The sequence below is a fragment of the Ranitomeya imitator genome, chromosome 4, assembly GCF_032444005.1.
Source record: "Ranitomeya imitator isolate aRanImi1 chromosome 4, aRanImi1.pri, whole genome shotgun sequence".
Taxonomy (NCBI): domain Eukaryota; kingdom Metazoa; phylum Chordata; class Amphibia; order Anura; family Dendrobatidae; genus Ranitomeya; species Ranitomeya imitator.
Genome location: NC_091285.1, coordinates 235,050,015 through 235,066,395, shown reverse-complemented (window position 1 = coordinate 235,066,395; position 16,381 = coordinate 235,050,015). Strand labels below are relative to the sequence as shown.

The window sequence follows — 16,381 nt, the reverse complement described above, 5'->3', positions numbered from 1 at the left end:
GATAAAAAAACAGACAATGTGATTTTCTGGATTTTTTTTTCTCAGTTTGTCTCCCATAGTTGAGGTCTACCTATGATGTAAATTACAGACACCTCTCATCTTTTTAAGTGGTGGAACTTGCACTATTGCTGACTGACTAAATACTTTTTTGCCCCACTGTATAACATGCGGGTGTGATTGCATTATGTTTACAAAATGTAATTGAACTGAATGTTTAAATATAATTTTACTTCTCATTTTCATTGTCTTTCTCTGTCGCAAAGACATGTACAATTACACAATGTTTAAAGGTAAAATGCACATTTTATATCTCCATAGAATGTGTTGAATTCAATGGTTTTCCATCAAGTTTACAGTCCATTCATATCATTAAATAACCTAAAGGAAGAGGATGCTTATAATGTCACCATAAAATCTATGAAAGATGGCAATATGCTAAGTGTTAGATCATTTTTAACATGTAGGTATACAAATATATATTAAGTTGTTTTCCTTTTTGGATGTTTTGTTAAAACCTTGGAAAAAAGTTGAAAAGACAAAATGCAACCATTTCTTTTCGATTACATACAATTTAGACCTTGTTCGGAAGTGTTATGTTTTTCTATATGGCAAAAATGGACCGTTTTAACAGTTAGTATACCGTCCATTTTTCTCATAAGGGAAAAAAAATACACTATCTATTAAACAGTAAAAATACTGACAAATAATGGATGGTACACAAATGTCATCCAAGTGCAAGAGAATCCATTTACATAGGGGGTTAAAATTGATCAGATAAAAGATGGACACATTCATTTTTTATTTGTGGACTGTTGGTTTCAAAAAAAGTACGGACATGTGATCATGTAGTATAATGTGTATGCGTTCTATCCATGAAAAAAAAGCAAGAATACATTCAGGAAATGTGGACATCTGAATGAGGCCTTATAGTGATAATTTATCGTTTGACTCTAAAATTAATGCTTCAAAATCTACACCTAACTACTTGTAGTTTTACTTCAATCGTGTTTTTGTTTTTTTCAAAGATGAAGTTTTAGTAAATGTTTTATTTGAATTGTTTCTATGTAAAATAACATTGCAGAAAAAGTACAACAAACTTTCAAAAAGATGTAGCAAGTGTGAAGATGAGAAAGCTGGTGGGTATGTTTACACAGAGTAAATATATGCTCTGAAATCCAAGGGCAGAATGCAATGGCATAAAGTTAGTCTATACATACTGTATAACTACTACTTCAGTGGGAAATCAGGGTATCAAATTTAACTTTTTTTTTGGCCATGTTTCATTTTTACAAAAAAAATTATAGTAAAACACGAGATCAAGAAAGAACCCAATAGATTATGAGCAGAAACTGTACCATATTGTATGACAATAAAAGTGAAAAATTCTTTTGTCGCTGCACCCCCAAATAAACTGTTCCTTATGTCACACGACCGTTATTTTTGGTCTATGTGCTATCCATAAAAAAAATTAATCACATTCAGACAAATATTATTCAAAAGAGCAGTGCAGATGGAGATTTTTTTTCCACTGACCAAATCTGTATGTGAAAAAAAAAAATAGCAGCATGCACAATTTTTGCTCTGGAAATCAGATTAGACTCACCCATTCAAGTTTATGGGTGTGAGAAAAAAATCAAATGCCACAGGATAACATCTGATTATTACAGATACATTGCAATTCTGTAGCATAGAAACATAGACAACTGTAAATGGTCTTGTAAATGACTAAAAGCTGCTGCTGTAAAAAACGGATTGCATGGACGACAAGTGAGAAACAAATTGTCCTACTTTTTGAACTGCCGATTGATTTTTTATACAGTTGTGCGAACCTTTCTCTGGATCTTTTTTTTAATATAAACTAAGTACCTCCTCCAATTAGTGCTCCTTCATTGATTCTGGAGTAGTTTTTCCTTTTCTTTTGTGCCCCTCTGTTGCAAATCTATACCCTGTCATAATAAATAGTGCTCCAATAAGCTAATATTCCCTTCAACCAACTGGGCGTACAACACAGAACTTTTTTTGTGGGTGTTTTCTTTTTCCTCTCTATGATGCTGACCAATCAAAACATGGTTGCTTCATAGAGTGGGAGAAGCAGACACCCAGAAAAAGGTCATAGCCCTGCAGTTTGGCTAAAGACAAAAAATAACTTGCATTATTACCAAAATGCCCTGCCAGTGTATAGCCATACCGTCAAGGTATTTTGATAACAATGTAAGTTATTTATTGCCTTTACTGTATTTAGAATCTTGTTTTTATTATGAATTATTTGTTTTCTATATTCTAGTATGGTACTTTAGCAAATGTTTTTAAAATGTCACCTTTTCCTTGATAACTTGACACTTATTTGTGACACTATCAATATTGCACTTTATTGCCCACCAGTGATTTTTACCTCTTTTCTAGTATTTATACTTTTTTTTTTAGCCCTTATGTTATTTATACATTTTTAAATTAATAAAAAGGGTGTGATTTAGGGACTTTCTTGCACTTTTATTGGGGTTTATTTATAGATGATGCACTAGTGATAGCTAGTGACTACGATGTTCTCACGAGAACACACTGAGCTCATCCAGGCTGCAGTTCTGTCAGTATTTGCTTTTTCTCCTCTATTACGCAGTTGTGTTTTGACTGGCAAGCATTATAGAGGGGAAAAGGCAAATGCCCAAAGAGAAGTTCTGTGGTTTACATCCATTTGGAAAATTAGGATGTTGGGTGCTCTTTATTATCAGGAAACATAACATTACAATGGAGGGGCACAGAAAAACAAATAAAACCTGTTACAGAATCAGTGGAATATCGGCGATTGGAGGCATTAAAGGACAAATTCAGTTTAAATTTAAAAAATCCATTGAGATCCTATTTAAAGGATTAAGGGGTTACACCAAGCTGACAACAACATGTACGGCTGAATACAAATGATTTTATATAAGTTTTTGACTTTATACCAACTCTTCTTTCTTTTCTACAAAGACCCAATCCAGTTACAAGATATAGGCATTGTTGTGACTACTACTTCAGTATCATTCAACTGGAGCAAGCTTAGTGGAGATATTTTTGTTTCCAATGCCAACAACTTTGGTAACATTTTGCTTCTAGAAGATAAGTTTTATGAAGTGAACCATCTGCTCTCAGGATCTCTTTATAATTTTGAATTTGTTGTGAAACAACATTATTCCGGATCTATAAATGTGACTCAGAAAATGTATATCACAGTTGAAACAGGTATGTGCATTTAATGTGTATTGTCATAATTTTACATTATTTTATTTTAACACTTGCAAGAAAATGAGTAAATCCATTTCTCGATAGTTACCATAATAGGTCAGTTTCACACATATGACATTAACAGTCTGTGTGCGGAACGTGAAGTTCGGACTGGCAACCGGTCACCTAACTGCTTCATAGTAGAGTTAGTGCAAATCAATTCCTAGCACAAGGTCTATCAACCATGTCAATAATCTTTGGCCTCCATCCGGGAACACTGGGAACAGCCTCTTACCTGTGTAAATCCTTGGCTCTTCTTTTGATTAGCCTGCCTGTCGTGATGTAATTGTCGGTCAGCTAATCAAAAGAAGAGCCATGTATGCCATCAGGTAAGAGGAAGTTCTCTGGGCTCCCACCTAGGGAAAATAGATTATTGACGTGGCTGATGGACCAGGTCATGCAAATCAATTAGGAATTAGGAATTTATTTACACTATGTAGAGAATACAGAATGGAGGAAATTCACTGACTACAGAATACAGCAGAATATTTACAATTGCAGTTGTTATCCATTTAAGCTGGAAGAATGCAAATGTGAAACTGTTGTCTTCCAATTTGCAAGTTGTTTTATGTTATGTTGTGTTTCCTTTTTGACACGCTGCTGCAGGTCTATAAAAAAAAACCTTAAAAAAGCAGAAAAAAACTCTTTTACTTTTAAATTGAGAGTTATCTACAAGTTATTCATATGTCATATTATGCATGTCACAATATCAGAATGTTCAAAACATTAATTGCTACAGCCTTGGTTCTCAAAATGTAATAAACGGACCCCAGAGCATATATGACAAGTCTCTAGGGGGGCAATGATCAGAGCCTTGGAGGGTACTTTGGTATAATTTATTTAATTAGGATGGGGGGTTGAATACTTGGCTTATAACCAGTGAGAAACACTAATTTATAGAGCTGGCAGATTGAGAGATCACTCTATGTAAAACAAAGTCTGTCAATGAGATTACGAAGAAGAAACTTTGCCGACTGTAAAGGTACCTTCACATTAAGCGACGCTGCAGCGATACCGACAACGATCCGGATCGCTGCAGCGTCGCTGTTTGGTCGCTGGAGAGCTGTCACACAGACAGCTCTCCAGCGACCAACGATGCCGGTAACCAGGGTAAACATCGGGTAACTAAGCGCAGGGCCGCGCTTAGTAACCCGATGTTTACCCTGGTTACCATCCTAAAAGTAAAAAAAAACAAACGCTACATACTTACCTACAGCCGTCTGTCCTCCAGCGCTGTGCTCTGCACTCCTCCTGTACTGTCTGTGAGCACAGCGGCCGGAAAGCAGAGCGGTGACGTCACCGCTCTGCTTTCCGGCTGACCGACGCTCACAGCCAGAACAGGAGGAGAGCAGAGCACAGCGCTGGAGGACAGACGGCTGTAGGTAAGTATGTAGCGTTTGTTTTTTTTTACTTTTAGGATGGTAACCAGGGTAAACATCGGGTTACTAAGGGCGGCCCTGCGCTTAGTTACCCGATGTTTACCCTGGTTACCAGTGAAGACATCGCTGGATCGGTGTCACACACGCCGATCCAGCGATGTCAGCAGGAGTACAGCGACGAAATAAAGTTCTGGACTTTATTCAGCGACCAACGATCTCCCAGCAGGGGCCTGATCGTTGGTCGCTGTCACACATAACGATTTCATTAACGATATCGTTGCTACGTCACAAAAAGCAACGATATCGTTAACAATATCGTTATGTGTGAAGGTACCTTAACAGCCTAGAACTGCAAATGACTTACCTGACTGATACAGATCTTGCATAGATGGCTATGATAACAAAAGGTGTGCAGGAAATTATTATGTCATGTTCTGTGCAGATAGACAGTCTTTTGCAATACCACTTTTTAAGAGAAAAAGACGTTTTTCAAATTCATATTTCCTGTAAAAACATGGGGATTTTTTTTAATGAACATAGTGGTTCATTGTGACTATTATTCATTTTTATGTCACGGTCCTTTATTGCAGCATTGACAAAATAATTTGTTTTAGAAATGTTAAAATTTTCAAACTGGCCAGTGGCCACTAAGCCAACTATTAGGCTGCTGTCACACTAGCAGTATTTGGTCAGTATATTACACCAGTATCTGTAAGCCAAAACCAGGAGTGGAACAATTAGAGGAAAAGTATAATAGAAACATATGCACCACTTCTGGATTTATCACCCACTCCTGGTTTTGGCTTACAAATACTGATGTAAAATACTGACCAAATACTGCTAGTGTGACGGCAGCCTTATAGACTCATACTTCCTATTCTTTACAGCTCATTTTTCAGATGTCACACCTACATGGACACCAATAGACTAGCTCTGACTCACTGATTTCTGCCGGAGAGCTTTCTAAGCATTCTCTAAACTGGTCAATGGTCATTGTGAAGGGAGGCACAGAAAGTGAGCTGTGACATTTCCTTATGAATGATGGATCCTGTGTCATCTACTGTATAATGATGCTACCAGTCCTTGTAATTATGCCTCTGATGCAGAGTTGCATATAAAACGCATGGGGCTCCATAGCAAATGGTTTAAATGGGCCCATCCCATCTCTAAAAAATGTTTTCAGCTGAGTAGGTAGTGTCATATCATCCAACTTTTATAAACAGGGAGAGAGACATGTATTGCAGCACATACACAGTAATTATGCCCTTCTGGAAGTCCCTTAATGTTCTCACCAATGAAACCCATTTCACGGACATTATAGAGTTTGATTATCTAAAAAATGCCCCCACCCACAAACACAGAATGTAATACCCCCACATTTGTCAGTATGATAGCTACCACAGTCATCAATCAATATGATATCCCCGAACAGTACAATTGCCCCCAAAACACCCTACACAATATAATGGCCTTTTAGTATGATGCTCCCACAGCCCCCACTATGATGCTCCCACAGCCTCCACTCAGTATTATCATCCTCTTCAGCCCCAAAGCCCCCCACCCAGTATCATAGCCCCCACAGGCCCTTACACAGTATAATTACATCTCAGCATGATTATCACCAATGCCAGTCCCCCACTCAGTATGATGGCCCCAATGCTAGCCTACAACTCAGTATGATGTCCCTTGTTGCCAGTCCACCACTCAGTATAATGGTCTTACAGCCTACCATTCACCCTACTCAGCATGGTGTCCATCACAGCCCACAACCCCCTTAGTATAATGTACCCAACAGACCACATTCCACTCAGTATATCATCCACTGCCACCACTCATTATGACGTCCCATGACCCACCCACCACTCAGTATAAGGTTCCTTACAGCTCCTGAGATTGCAAAATAAAATAAACATCACTCATCTCACGCTCTTCCCTCTGTAATGAGGTGGCAGGGACTCTCAAGTGCCTCCTCTCTCCTGAATACTAAATACATGTGTCATGTGCGGCTTCCTAACGCTTTATTAATATAATGTGCGGTTTTCTGATGTTATCTTAACCCCTTTCTGACAGTTGATGGAATAGTGCGAATAGCGGAATAGTGCGAGCCCACCTCAAAGCCGCGACATGTCAGCTATTTTCAACAGCTGACATGTGCGCACAATGGGCGCGAGTGGAATCGCGATCCGCCCATGCCCATTAACTAGTTAAATGCCGCTGTCAAACTCTGACAGCAGCATTTATCAAGTACTGCCGGCCGCGCGGCCGGAAGTACTCGCACCGCTGACCCCTGTCACGTGATCCGGGATCATCGGTGCGTTGCCATTACAACCAGAGGTCTCCTCGAGACCTCTATTGTTGTTGATGGCAGATTGCTATGAGCACCACCCTGTGGTCGACGCACATAGCAAGCCTGCAATTCTGCTGCATAGAGGTGATCTGTGCATCACCTCTATGTACTGTAGCAGAGGCGATCGAGTAGTGTATGCTTCTAGCCTCCCATAAAGGCTATTGAAGCATGCCAAAATTAAAAAAAATGTGTTTAAAAATATAAAGAAAATATTAAAAAAATAAAAGTTTAAATCACCCCCCTTTCACCCCAATCAAAATAAATCAATGAAAAATAAAATCAAACCTACAGATATTTGGTATCGTCATGTTCAGAAACGCCCTATACGGCGTAGTGAGAAAAAAATCAAAATGTCAAAATTAAGTTTTTTGGTCACCGCAACATTGCATTAAAATGCAATAATGAGAAAGAGCATATCTGCACCAAAATGGTATCATTAAAAACGTCAGCTAGGTTCATAAAAAATAAGCTCTCACCCGAGCCCAGATCACGAAAAATGGAGACGCTACCGTTATCAGAAAATTGCGCATTTTTTTAGCAAATTTTGGAATTTTTTTTCACCACTTAGATAAAAGAGAACCTAGACATGTTTGGTGTCTATGACCTGGAGAATCATAATGGCTTAGCATTTAGTGAACGCAGCAAAAAAAGCCAAACTAAAAACAAGTGTGGGATTGCACTCTTTTTGCAATTTCATCGCACTTGGATTTTTTTCCCGTTTTCTGTTACACGACATGGTAAAACCAATGGTATCTTTCAAAAGTACAACTCGTCCCACAAAAAATAAGCCTCCTAATGGCCATATTGACAGAAAAATAAAAAAGTTATGGCTCTGGAACGAAGGGGAGTGAAAAACGAAAATGAAAAAACAAAAAAAGCTACGGGGGTGAAGGGGTTAATGTTCTATTAATGTAAATGTATTTGTACCTATGTGCTTTAGCTCAGAGACAGAATGGGTTACAAAAGGGTTAAACAGTTTGGAGGAGTTAGAGGGGGATGGTCCAAAGCCCCGGGATATAGGGAAAGGATTTCCAGCCTTTAGGGTAGAGCCTGGGTGGGCTTGCCCAGGGCGAGACATGCTCCATAGTGATGACAGAGGATCCCCTGGCCGGGGGGGGGGGGGGGGGGAATAAAAGCTGCCCTAGCTTGATGGGTAGCGTGGATGGACATTGGCTCTGTGGGATTGTCCCCAGAAGAAATATTGGGTTGGGGACCAGGGTAGGAGCTGGTGGCGTGCAGAATTCTGAGGCTGCAGGGAAAGGATAGGAAACATTGCCTTGCTTGTACTGTGTCATGGGTGTGACTGTTAGGCTGTGTGCACATGTTCTGGATTTTTCGCGTTTTTTTTCGCATTTTTTCACTATAAAAACGTGATAAAACTGTGAAAAAAATGCTCACATTAAGCATCCTATTAATAGAATGCAATCTGCATTTTGTATGCACATGCTGCTTTTTTTTCCTGAGCGGAAATGCATTCTGGAAAAAAACGCAGCATGTTCATTAATTTGCGGAATCGCGGGTATTTTGTACACATGGGAATGCAATGATCCGCTTAATCCCCGCATGGGGCTATGCCCACCATGCGGGAAGTAAGCGGATCATGTGTGGATGGTACCCAGGGTGGAAGAGAGGAGACTCTCCTCCACAGACTGGACACCATATCACTGATAAAAAAAAGAATAAAAAAAAAAAAAGTGATATACTTACCTTCTGATGGCCCCCGGAGTCTTCCCGCCTCTCAGCGGTGCACGCGGTGCCTTCCGTTCCCCGGGATGCTGTGTGTTGTGAATTCTGTGGTCAAGCTCCCTCCTGTGGTCATGAGTGGTACTTCGGCTGGTTCTGTCTATGAGCTTCCTCTGGTGGATGTGAGTGGGGCTGCGGCTTCTGAGTTTCCTTCCTCAGGTGACAAGGTTAAGTCGTTAGGTGCTGCTCTATTTAACTCCACCTAGTGCTTTGTTCCTTGCCTCCAGTCAATGTTCCAGCATTGGTCTTGCTCTCTCCTGGATCGTCTTGTGGCCTGTCTGCCCTGCATAAGCTAAGTTTTGCTTGTGTTACTTTTGTTTGCTATTTTTTCTGTCCAGCTTGCTATATTGGTTTTTCTTGCTTGCTGGAAGCTCTGGGACGCAGAGGGAGCACCTCCGTGCCGTTAGTCGGTACGGAAGGTCTTTTTGCGCCCTCTGCGTGGTTGTTTGTAGGTTTTTGTGCTGACCGCAAAGCTATCTTTACTATCCTCGGTCTAATCAGTAAGTCGGGCCTCACTTTACTAAAACCTATTTCATCTCTGTGTTTGTATTTTCATCTTTACTCACAGTCATTATATGTGGGGGGCTGCCTTTTCCTTTGGGGAATTTCTCTGAGGCAAGGTAGGCTTATTTTTCTATCTTCAGGGCTAGCTAGTTTCTCAGGCTGTGCCCGAGGCGCCTAGGTCTGGTCAGGAGCGCTCCACGGCTACCTCTAGTGTGGTGTGATAGGATTAGGGATTGCGGTCAGCAGAGTTCCCACGTCTCAGAGCTCGTCCTATGTTATTCGTAACTATCAGGTCACTTTGTGTGCTCTTAATCACCAGGTCTATTGTGTTTCTGAATCACCAGTTCATAACAGTTGTGTGCGAAGGACCTGCGATAACATCACGGTTACAAACCAAGAAAAGAAAAAAAAAAAAAAAAAAAAAGTAAGCGACACAGCTCGACTTTCCAGAGATTAATAACTCGATGTGGAGAGTTTCCCAACAATAGGTAGTCCGGTCAGCTGAAAGGCGGTACTTGCGTGAAACAAAGTGTCCATATAAATAAAAAAGTAGAAAAACGCAATAGCACTCACCAATCAGTGGCAATTCAAATGTCCTTTAGTGGAGCATATACCAAAACATCATCGCGGTTCAAGGGAGGGAGTGAGAGAGGGAGTGCGACAGGCAAGACGACGACGGCCGTTTCGCGCTAATACCGAACGCTTCCACGGGTCTGTGTCCAGGAGGAAGTGACACCTAGATAAGCAGGTAAGAAACAACCGGCTCCTCCCGCGCCACCTCCCCCCGAAACACCCAAAGTGCACAGTGCGTGTTAAATTGACACAAAAACAAAACAATTAAAAACAACCACAGTTAGAGCACCTTATTACATACGGCAATATAGAATAATAATGGTAACCAATTATAACTGTCCAATCTATCTAGAATGCTGATAGTGTCCTCTATTCAAAGGTAAACTACAGAATCCACACCTGAAATTATCTCACTCATCAGGAAAAAAAAAAAAGACAGAGAAAAATGTAGGCGGCTAGCAAATACTCACTGACATGACTTGTACAAAGCATAAGAGAACAAGAGAGGGATCGATCTAGGATGACAATGAAAATCAAAACAGAGCAGCAACAATAATCAATGACAATGTTAGCATTTTATAAAAAAACAGACATATCAACACGATCATTGAGCCCTGCTGCACCAGTAGCTCTTGTCCGTATAATCCATTTAGTTTCTTGCCTCAATAGGATTCTATGCAGATCACCACCCTGCATTGGTAGATTAACTCTTTCAAGGCCTGCAAACCTTAATACCTCTGGGTTACCCTGATGTTCTTCCCTTATGTGCTCAATTAATCTAGGGACACCTTTCCCAGTTGCAATAGATTTAAAGTGTTCACGGAAGCGTACATATAGGCAGCGAATCGTCTTACCGATGTAGAACCTCTGGCAAGGACAGAAGACTACATACACCACGTATTGTGTCTTACATGAAATGAAGTGCCGTACTTGATGCATAATGGGGCCAATGTGTACCGTAGGACCTTGCACATGAAACTGACAAAACCGACAGTGACCGCAGCGGTAATTTCCCACTGGTGTGGTACGTTCTAACCATGTAGATCTCTCTTTCATGATCCGATTATGGACTAGCGAATCTCTGGTACATGCACTTCGTCTATTGGATACTAAAAGGCCCCCCATGGTCCTCCCCATGAGATCTCTATCTCTCTCCAATACATGCCAGTGCCTCCGAATAGACGCTCTTATTTCTCTATCCAGAGGGCCGTATTGAAAACAGAAGGTAAATCGTTGTCCGGAGGCACCAGATCACCTCCCCCCACTCACCGGTGGTGACTAGAGTTGAGCGACCTTGACCTTTTTAGAGTCGAGCCGGGTTTTGCGAAACCCGACTATGTCCAAAGTCGGGTCGAGTGAAATCGGCCGATTATGACGTAAAGTCGGGATCGACCGAAACACGAAACCCAATGCAAGTCAATGGGGCAGCATAGTCGGCAGTGAGTGGGGGCCAGGAAAACACCTAGAGTGCCCATTTTAATGTCAAAACCATCCATTCTTCTTAATGAAGCTTGTCAAGCGTAATTTACCTTATAATAATTGGAAGGCATTTGAAATTGGGGGTCATTTGGCTAAAGTTGTGGGGGGTAGGGCTGGTTCAAGTAATTAGTGGGCCCAGGAAATCTGGACCACGTCACGGCAGTGGAGCAGGGAGAGGTAAGTATTTCAACTTTGCAAGTGCTGTGAACCTGAGCAAGCAGGGGGGGCCCACTCGTTGGCATTGGCACTGGCACAGGGCCCCTCAAAGTACAGCGGTGTGTTTGCACGGCGGGGGCGCCTCCCACCGGCAGCAACACTTTTGCGTACTATGAGAGGCCCTGTGCCAGTGACGTCGCCAACTAGTATTCCTCCCCCCACCTGATGAAGGAACCTGCACTTTCATCTGCACCTTCCTCTTTGTCCCCGTGTAAGGTGGTATGGTATGCGGGAAGAGCAACCTGACTTTCAGCAGGGTCACAATGTTGTTGTGTAGCGTGCACGGGGAATGTTGCGTTATGGGTCAATGTACCAGCAGACTCATCTATCACTGGCTGGGCAATGGGCAGGATGAGGAGGAAACACAGATATAGGCCCAAAGAAGAAAGTGGGCTAAATGCAGTTCAAAATTGGTAACACAGGAATAACCAGGGGGCATTGCAGTGGAGGACAACTGGAATGAGAGGCTGACACAGAGAGTAGGGCCAAATCAGTAAGTAGTCGAAATGCAGTTCAAAATTGGCAACCGTAGTAAACAGGCGGCACAGCTTTGTTCAGTGGAGGAGAACAGCAAGGAGTGGCAGACACCGATAGTAGGCCCCAAACCAACTAGTACGCCAAATGCAGTTGTTCCATTTAACCACAATTTAATGAGAGCCTGAAGATAGAAGCTCAGGAAAGGCAACCTGGGGAACACCTTGGAGTGTAACACACCATCTCTCTCCACCCCATACCCATTTTGTAGGCCTAATGCTGTGTACTTTTCTACAACTACTAAACGAGAGTCGGAAGACCGAAGCAATGGCAAGGAAACCTGGGGAACACCTTGGAGTGTAACACACCATCTCTCTCCACCCCATACCCAATTTGTAGGCCTAATGCAGCCTACTTTCCGACACCTACTAAACGAGAGCATGAAGATCGAAGCTCAGGAAAGGCAACCTGGGGAACACCTTGGAGTGTAACACACCATCTCTCTCCACCCCATACCCATTTTGTAGGCCTAATGCTGTGTACTTTTCCACCAACTACTAAACGAGAGCCGGAAGATCGAAGCTCATGAAAGGCAACCCGGGGAACACCTTGGAGTGTAACACAACCTCTCTCTACACCACGAAAGGGCTGATTCTTAGGAAGGAAGGCTGTTGTAAATAAGCATTGCGCGTCCGAGGGTGATTATATTCTTATTCGGTATCTACTCACCCTCGGACGCGCCATGCTTCTTGATTTGTAATTAATGTTTATTTGCAATGTGCTTTTGACTTACTCAATTATTTTTTTAATTATTGATTTTATTAAATTAATAGTTTAACATCTTATTGGAAATAATTTAAAGGAGACGCGACAGGACAACACTCGGTGGATGCCATATCTGTGTTAACAACTCCAAAAAACTTTCAGTTAACTTCTTGCAGGAGAAAGAAATTGTAGCTGTTGGACCTTTGTAGTACAGTTCCAGATATTTGTTGTGTGTTTGTTTTGATTGTTAAAATGTCTGCATTTGAGATCTCAACACGATCTTATTTTTTATAATCAAATTAATTTTTTAAATATTTTATTAGGTTGGTTCAAGGGGTACACGGGCCGCAGTAGACAGGTCAGTGGAGGCCTAGTGGAAGGAGGGACCGCAGATGCGCCACTGTTTCACCCATACACAATTAGTAGGCCTAATGCAGCGTAGTTTCCAACAGCTACTAAACGAGAGCCGGAAGATCGAAGCTCAGGAAAGGCAACCTGGGGAACACCTTGGAGTGTAACACAACCTCTCTCTACACCACGGAAGGGCTGATTCTTAGGAAGGAAGGCTGTTGTAAATAAGCATTGCGCGTCCGAGGGTGATTATATTCTTATTCGGTATCTACTCACCCTCGGACGCGCCATGCTTCTTGATTTGTAATTAATGTTTATTTGCAATGTGCTTTTGACTTACTCAATTATTTTTTTAATTATTGATTTTATTAAATTAATAGTTTAACATCTTATTGGAAATAATTTAAAGGAGACGCGACAGGACAACACTCGGTGGATGCCATATCTGTGTTAACAACTCCAAAAAACTTTCAGTTAACTTCTTGCAGGAGAAAGAAATTGTAGCTGTTGGACCTTTGTAGTACAGTTCCAGATATTTGTTGTGTGTTTGTTTTGATTGTTAAAATGTCTGCATTTGAGATCTCAACACGATCTTATTTTTTATAATCAAATTAATTTTTTTTATATTTAATGATGTTGGTTCAAGGGGTACATGGGCAGCAATAGACAGGTCAGTGGAGGCCTAGTGGAAGGAGTGACGGCAGACAGGCATCAAAGGCCTAACATTGGGCTGGCTGTAGGCAAGTTAAAATTGGTTCCAGGGGAACACGGCCATCAGTGGCCTGGTCAGTGTAGTTGTAGTTGAAAGAACGGGACGCAGACAGGCTTCGAAGGCCTAACATAACAAACTTGGGCTGGCTGTAGGCACTTTTAAATTTGTTCCAGGGGTACATGGGCAGCAGTGGTCTGGTCAGTGGAAGTCTAGTGGAAGGAGTGACCGCAGACAGGCTTCCAAGGCCTAACATAACAAACTTGGGCTGGCTGTAGGCACTTTTAAATTGGTTCCAGGGGTACACGGGCAGCAGTGGTCTGGTCTGTGGAAGTCTAGTGGAAGGAGTGACCGCAGACAGGCTTCGAAGGCCTAACATAACAAACTTGGGCTGGCTGTAGGCACTTTTAAATTGGTTCCAGGGGTACACGGGCAGCAGTGGTCTGGTCTGTGGAAGTCTAGTGGAAGGAGTGACCGCAGACAGGCTTCGAAGGCCTAACATAACAAACTTGGGCTGGCTGTAGGCACTTTTAAATTGGTTCCAGGGGTACACGGGCAGCAGTGGTCTGGTCAGTGGAAGTCTAGTGGAAGGAGTGACCGCAGACAGGCTTCCAAGGCCTAACATAACAAACTTGGGCTGGCTGTAGGCACTTTTAAATTGGTTCCAGGGGTACACGGGCAGCAGTGGTCTGGTCAGTGGAAGTCTAGTGGAAGGAGTGACCGCAGACAGGCTTCGAAGGCCTAACATAACAAACTTGGGCTGGCTGTAGGCACTTTTAAATTGGTTCCAGGGGTACACGGGCAGCAGTGGTCTGGTCAGTGGAAGTCTAGTGGAAGGAGTGACCGCAGACAGGCTTCGAAGGCCTAACATAACAAACTTGGGCTGGCTGTAGGCACTTTTAAATTGGTTCCAGGGGTACACGGGCAGCAGTGGTCTGGTCAGTGGAAGTCTAGTGGAAGGAGTGACCGCAGACAGGCTTCCAAGGCCTAACATAACAAACTTGGGCTGGCTGTAGGCACTTTTAAATTGGTTGCAGGGGTACACGGGCAGCAGTGGTCTGGTCAGTGGAAGTCTAGTGGAAGGAGTGACCGCAGACAGGCTTCGAAGGCCTAACATAACAAACTTGGGCTGGCTGTAGGCACTTTTAAATTGGTTGCAGGGGTACACGGGCAGCAGTGGTCTGGTCAGTGGAAGTCTAGTGGAAGGAGTGACCGCAGACAGGCTTCGAAGGCCTAACATAACAAACTTGGGCTGGCTGTAGGCACTTTTAAATTGGTTCCAGGGGTACACGGGCAGCAGTGGTCTGGTCAGTGGAAGTCTAGTGGAAGGAGTGACCGCAGACAGGCTTCGAAGGCCTAACATAACAAACTTGGGCTGGCTGTAGGCACTTTTAAATTGGTTCCAGGGGTACACGGGCAGCAGTGGTCTGGTCAGTGGAAGTCTAGTGGAAGGAGTGACCGCAGACAGGCTTCGAAGGCCTAACATAACAAACTTGGGCTGGCTGTAGGCACTTTTAAATTGGTTCCAGGGGTACACGGGCAGCAGTGGTCTGGTCAGTGGAAGTCTAGTGGAAGGAGTGACCGCAGACAGGCTTCCAAGGCCTAACATAACAAACTTGGGCTGGCTGTAGGCACTTTTAAATTGGTTGCAGGGGTACACGGGCAGCAGTGGTCTGGTCAGTGGAAGTCTAGTGGAAGGAGTGACCGCAGACAGGCTTCGAAGGCCTAACATAACAAACTTGGGCTGGCTGTAGGCACTTTTAAATTGGTTCCAGGGGTACACGGGCAGCAGTGGTCTGGTCAGTGGAAGTCTAGTGGAAGGAGTGACCGCAGACAGGCTTCGAAGGCCTAACATAACAAACTTGGGCTGGCTGTAGGCACTTTTAAATTGGTTCCAGGGGTACACGGGCAGCAGTGGTCTGGTCAGTGGAAGTCTAGTGGAAGGAGTGACCGCAGACAGGCTTCCAAGGCCTAACATAACAAACTTGGGCTGGCTGTAGGCACTTTTAAATTGGTTCCAGGGGTACACGGGCAGCAGTGGTCTGGTCTGTGGAAGTCTAGTGGAAGGAGTGACCGCAGACAGGCTTCGAAGGCCTAACATAACAAACTTGGGCTGGCTGTAGGCACTTTTAAATTGGTTCCAGGGGTACACGGGCAGCAGTGGTCTGGTCAGTGGAAGTCTAGTGGAAGGAGTGACCGCAGACAGGCTTCGAAGGCCTAACATAACAAACTTGGGCTGGCTGTAGGCACTTTTAAATTGGTTCCAGGGGTACACGGGCAGCAGTGGTCTGGTCAGTGGAAGTCTAGTGGAAGGAGTGACCGCAGACAGGCTTCCAAGGCCTAACATAACAAACTTGGGCTGGCTGTAGGCACTTTTAAATTGGTTCCAGGGGTACACGGGCAGCAGTGGTCTGGTCTGTGGAAGTCTAGTGGAAGGAGTGACCGCAGACAGGCTTCGAAGGCCTAACATAACAAACTTGGGCTGGCTGTAGGCACTTTTAAATTGGTTCCAGGGGTACACGGGCAGCAGTGGTCTGGTCAGTGGAAGTCTAGTGGAAGGAGTGACCGCAGACAGGC

At 43.2% G+C, this 16,381-nt stretch overlaps 1 protein-coding gene across 1 annotated transcript in view; it reads left to right on the top strand.

The window, feature by feature from the left end:
• LOC138675850 (uncharacterized) overlaps window positions 1-16,381 on the top strand; it is a 156,639-nt gene that overhangs the window by 52,241 nt on the left and 88,017 nt on the right. Inside the window, exons 4-5 of the mRNA XM_069764432.1 lie at window positions 319-460; window positions 2,971-3,222. Coding sequence (XP_069620533.1) covers window positions 319-460; window positions 2,971-3,222 — 394 coding nt within the window. The remainder of the gene's footprint in view (window positions 1-318; window positions 461-2,970; window positions 3,223-16,381) is intronic.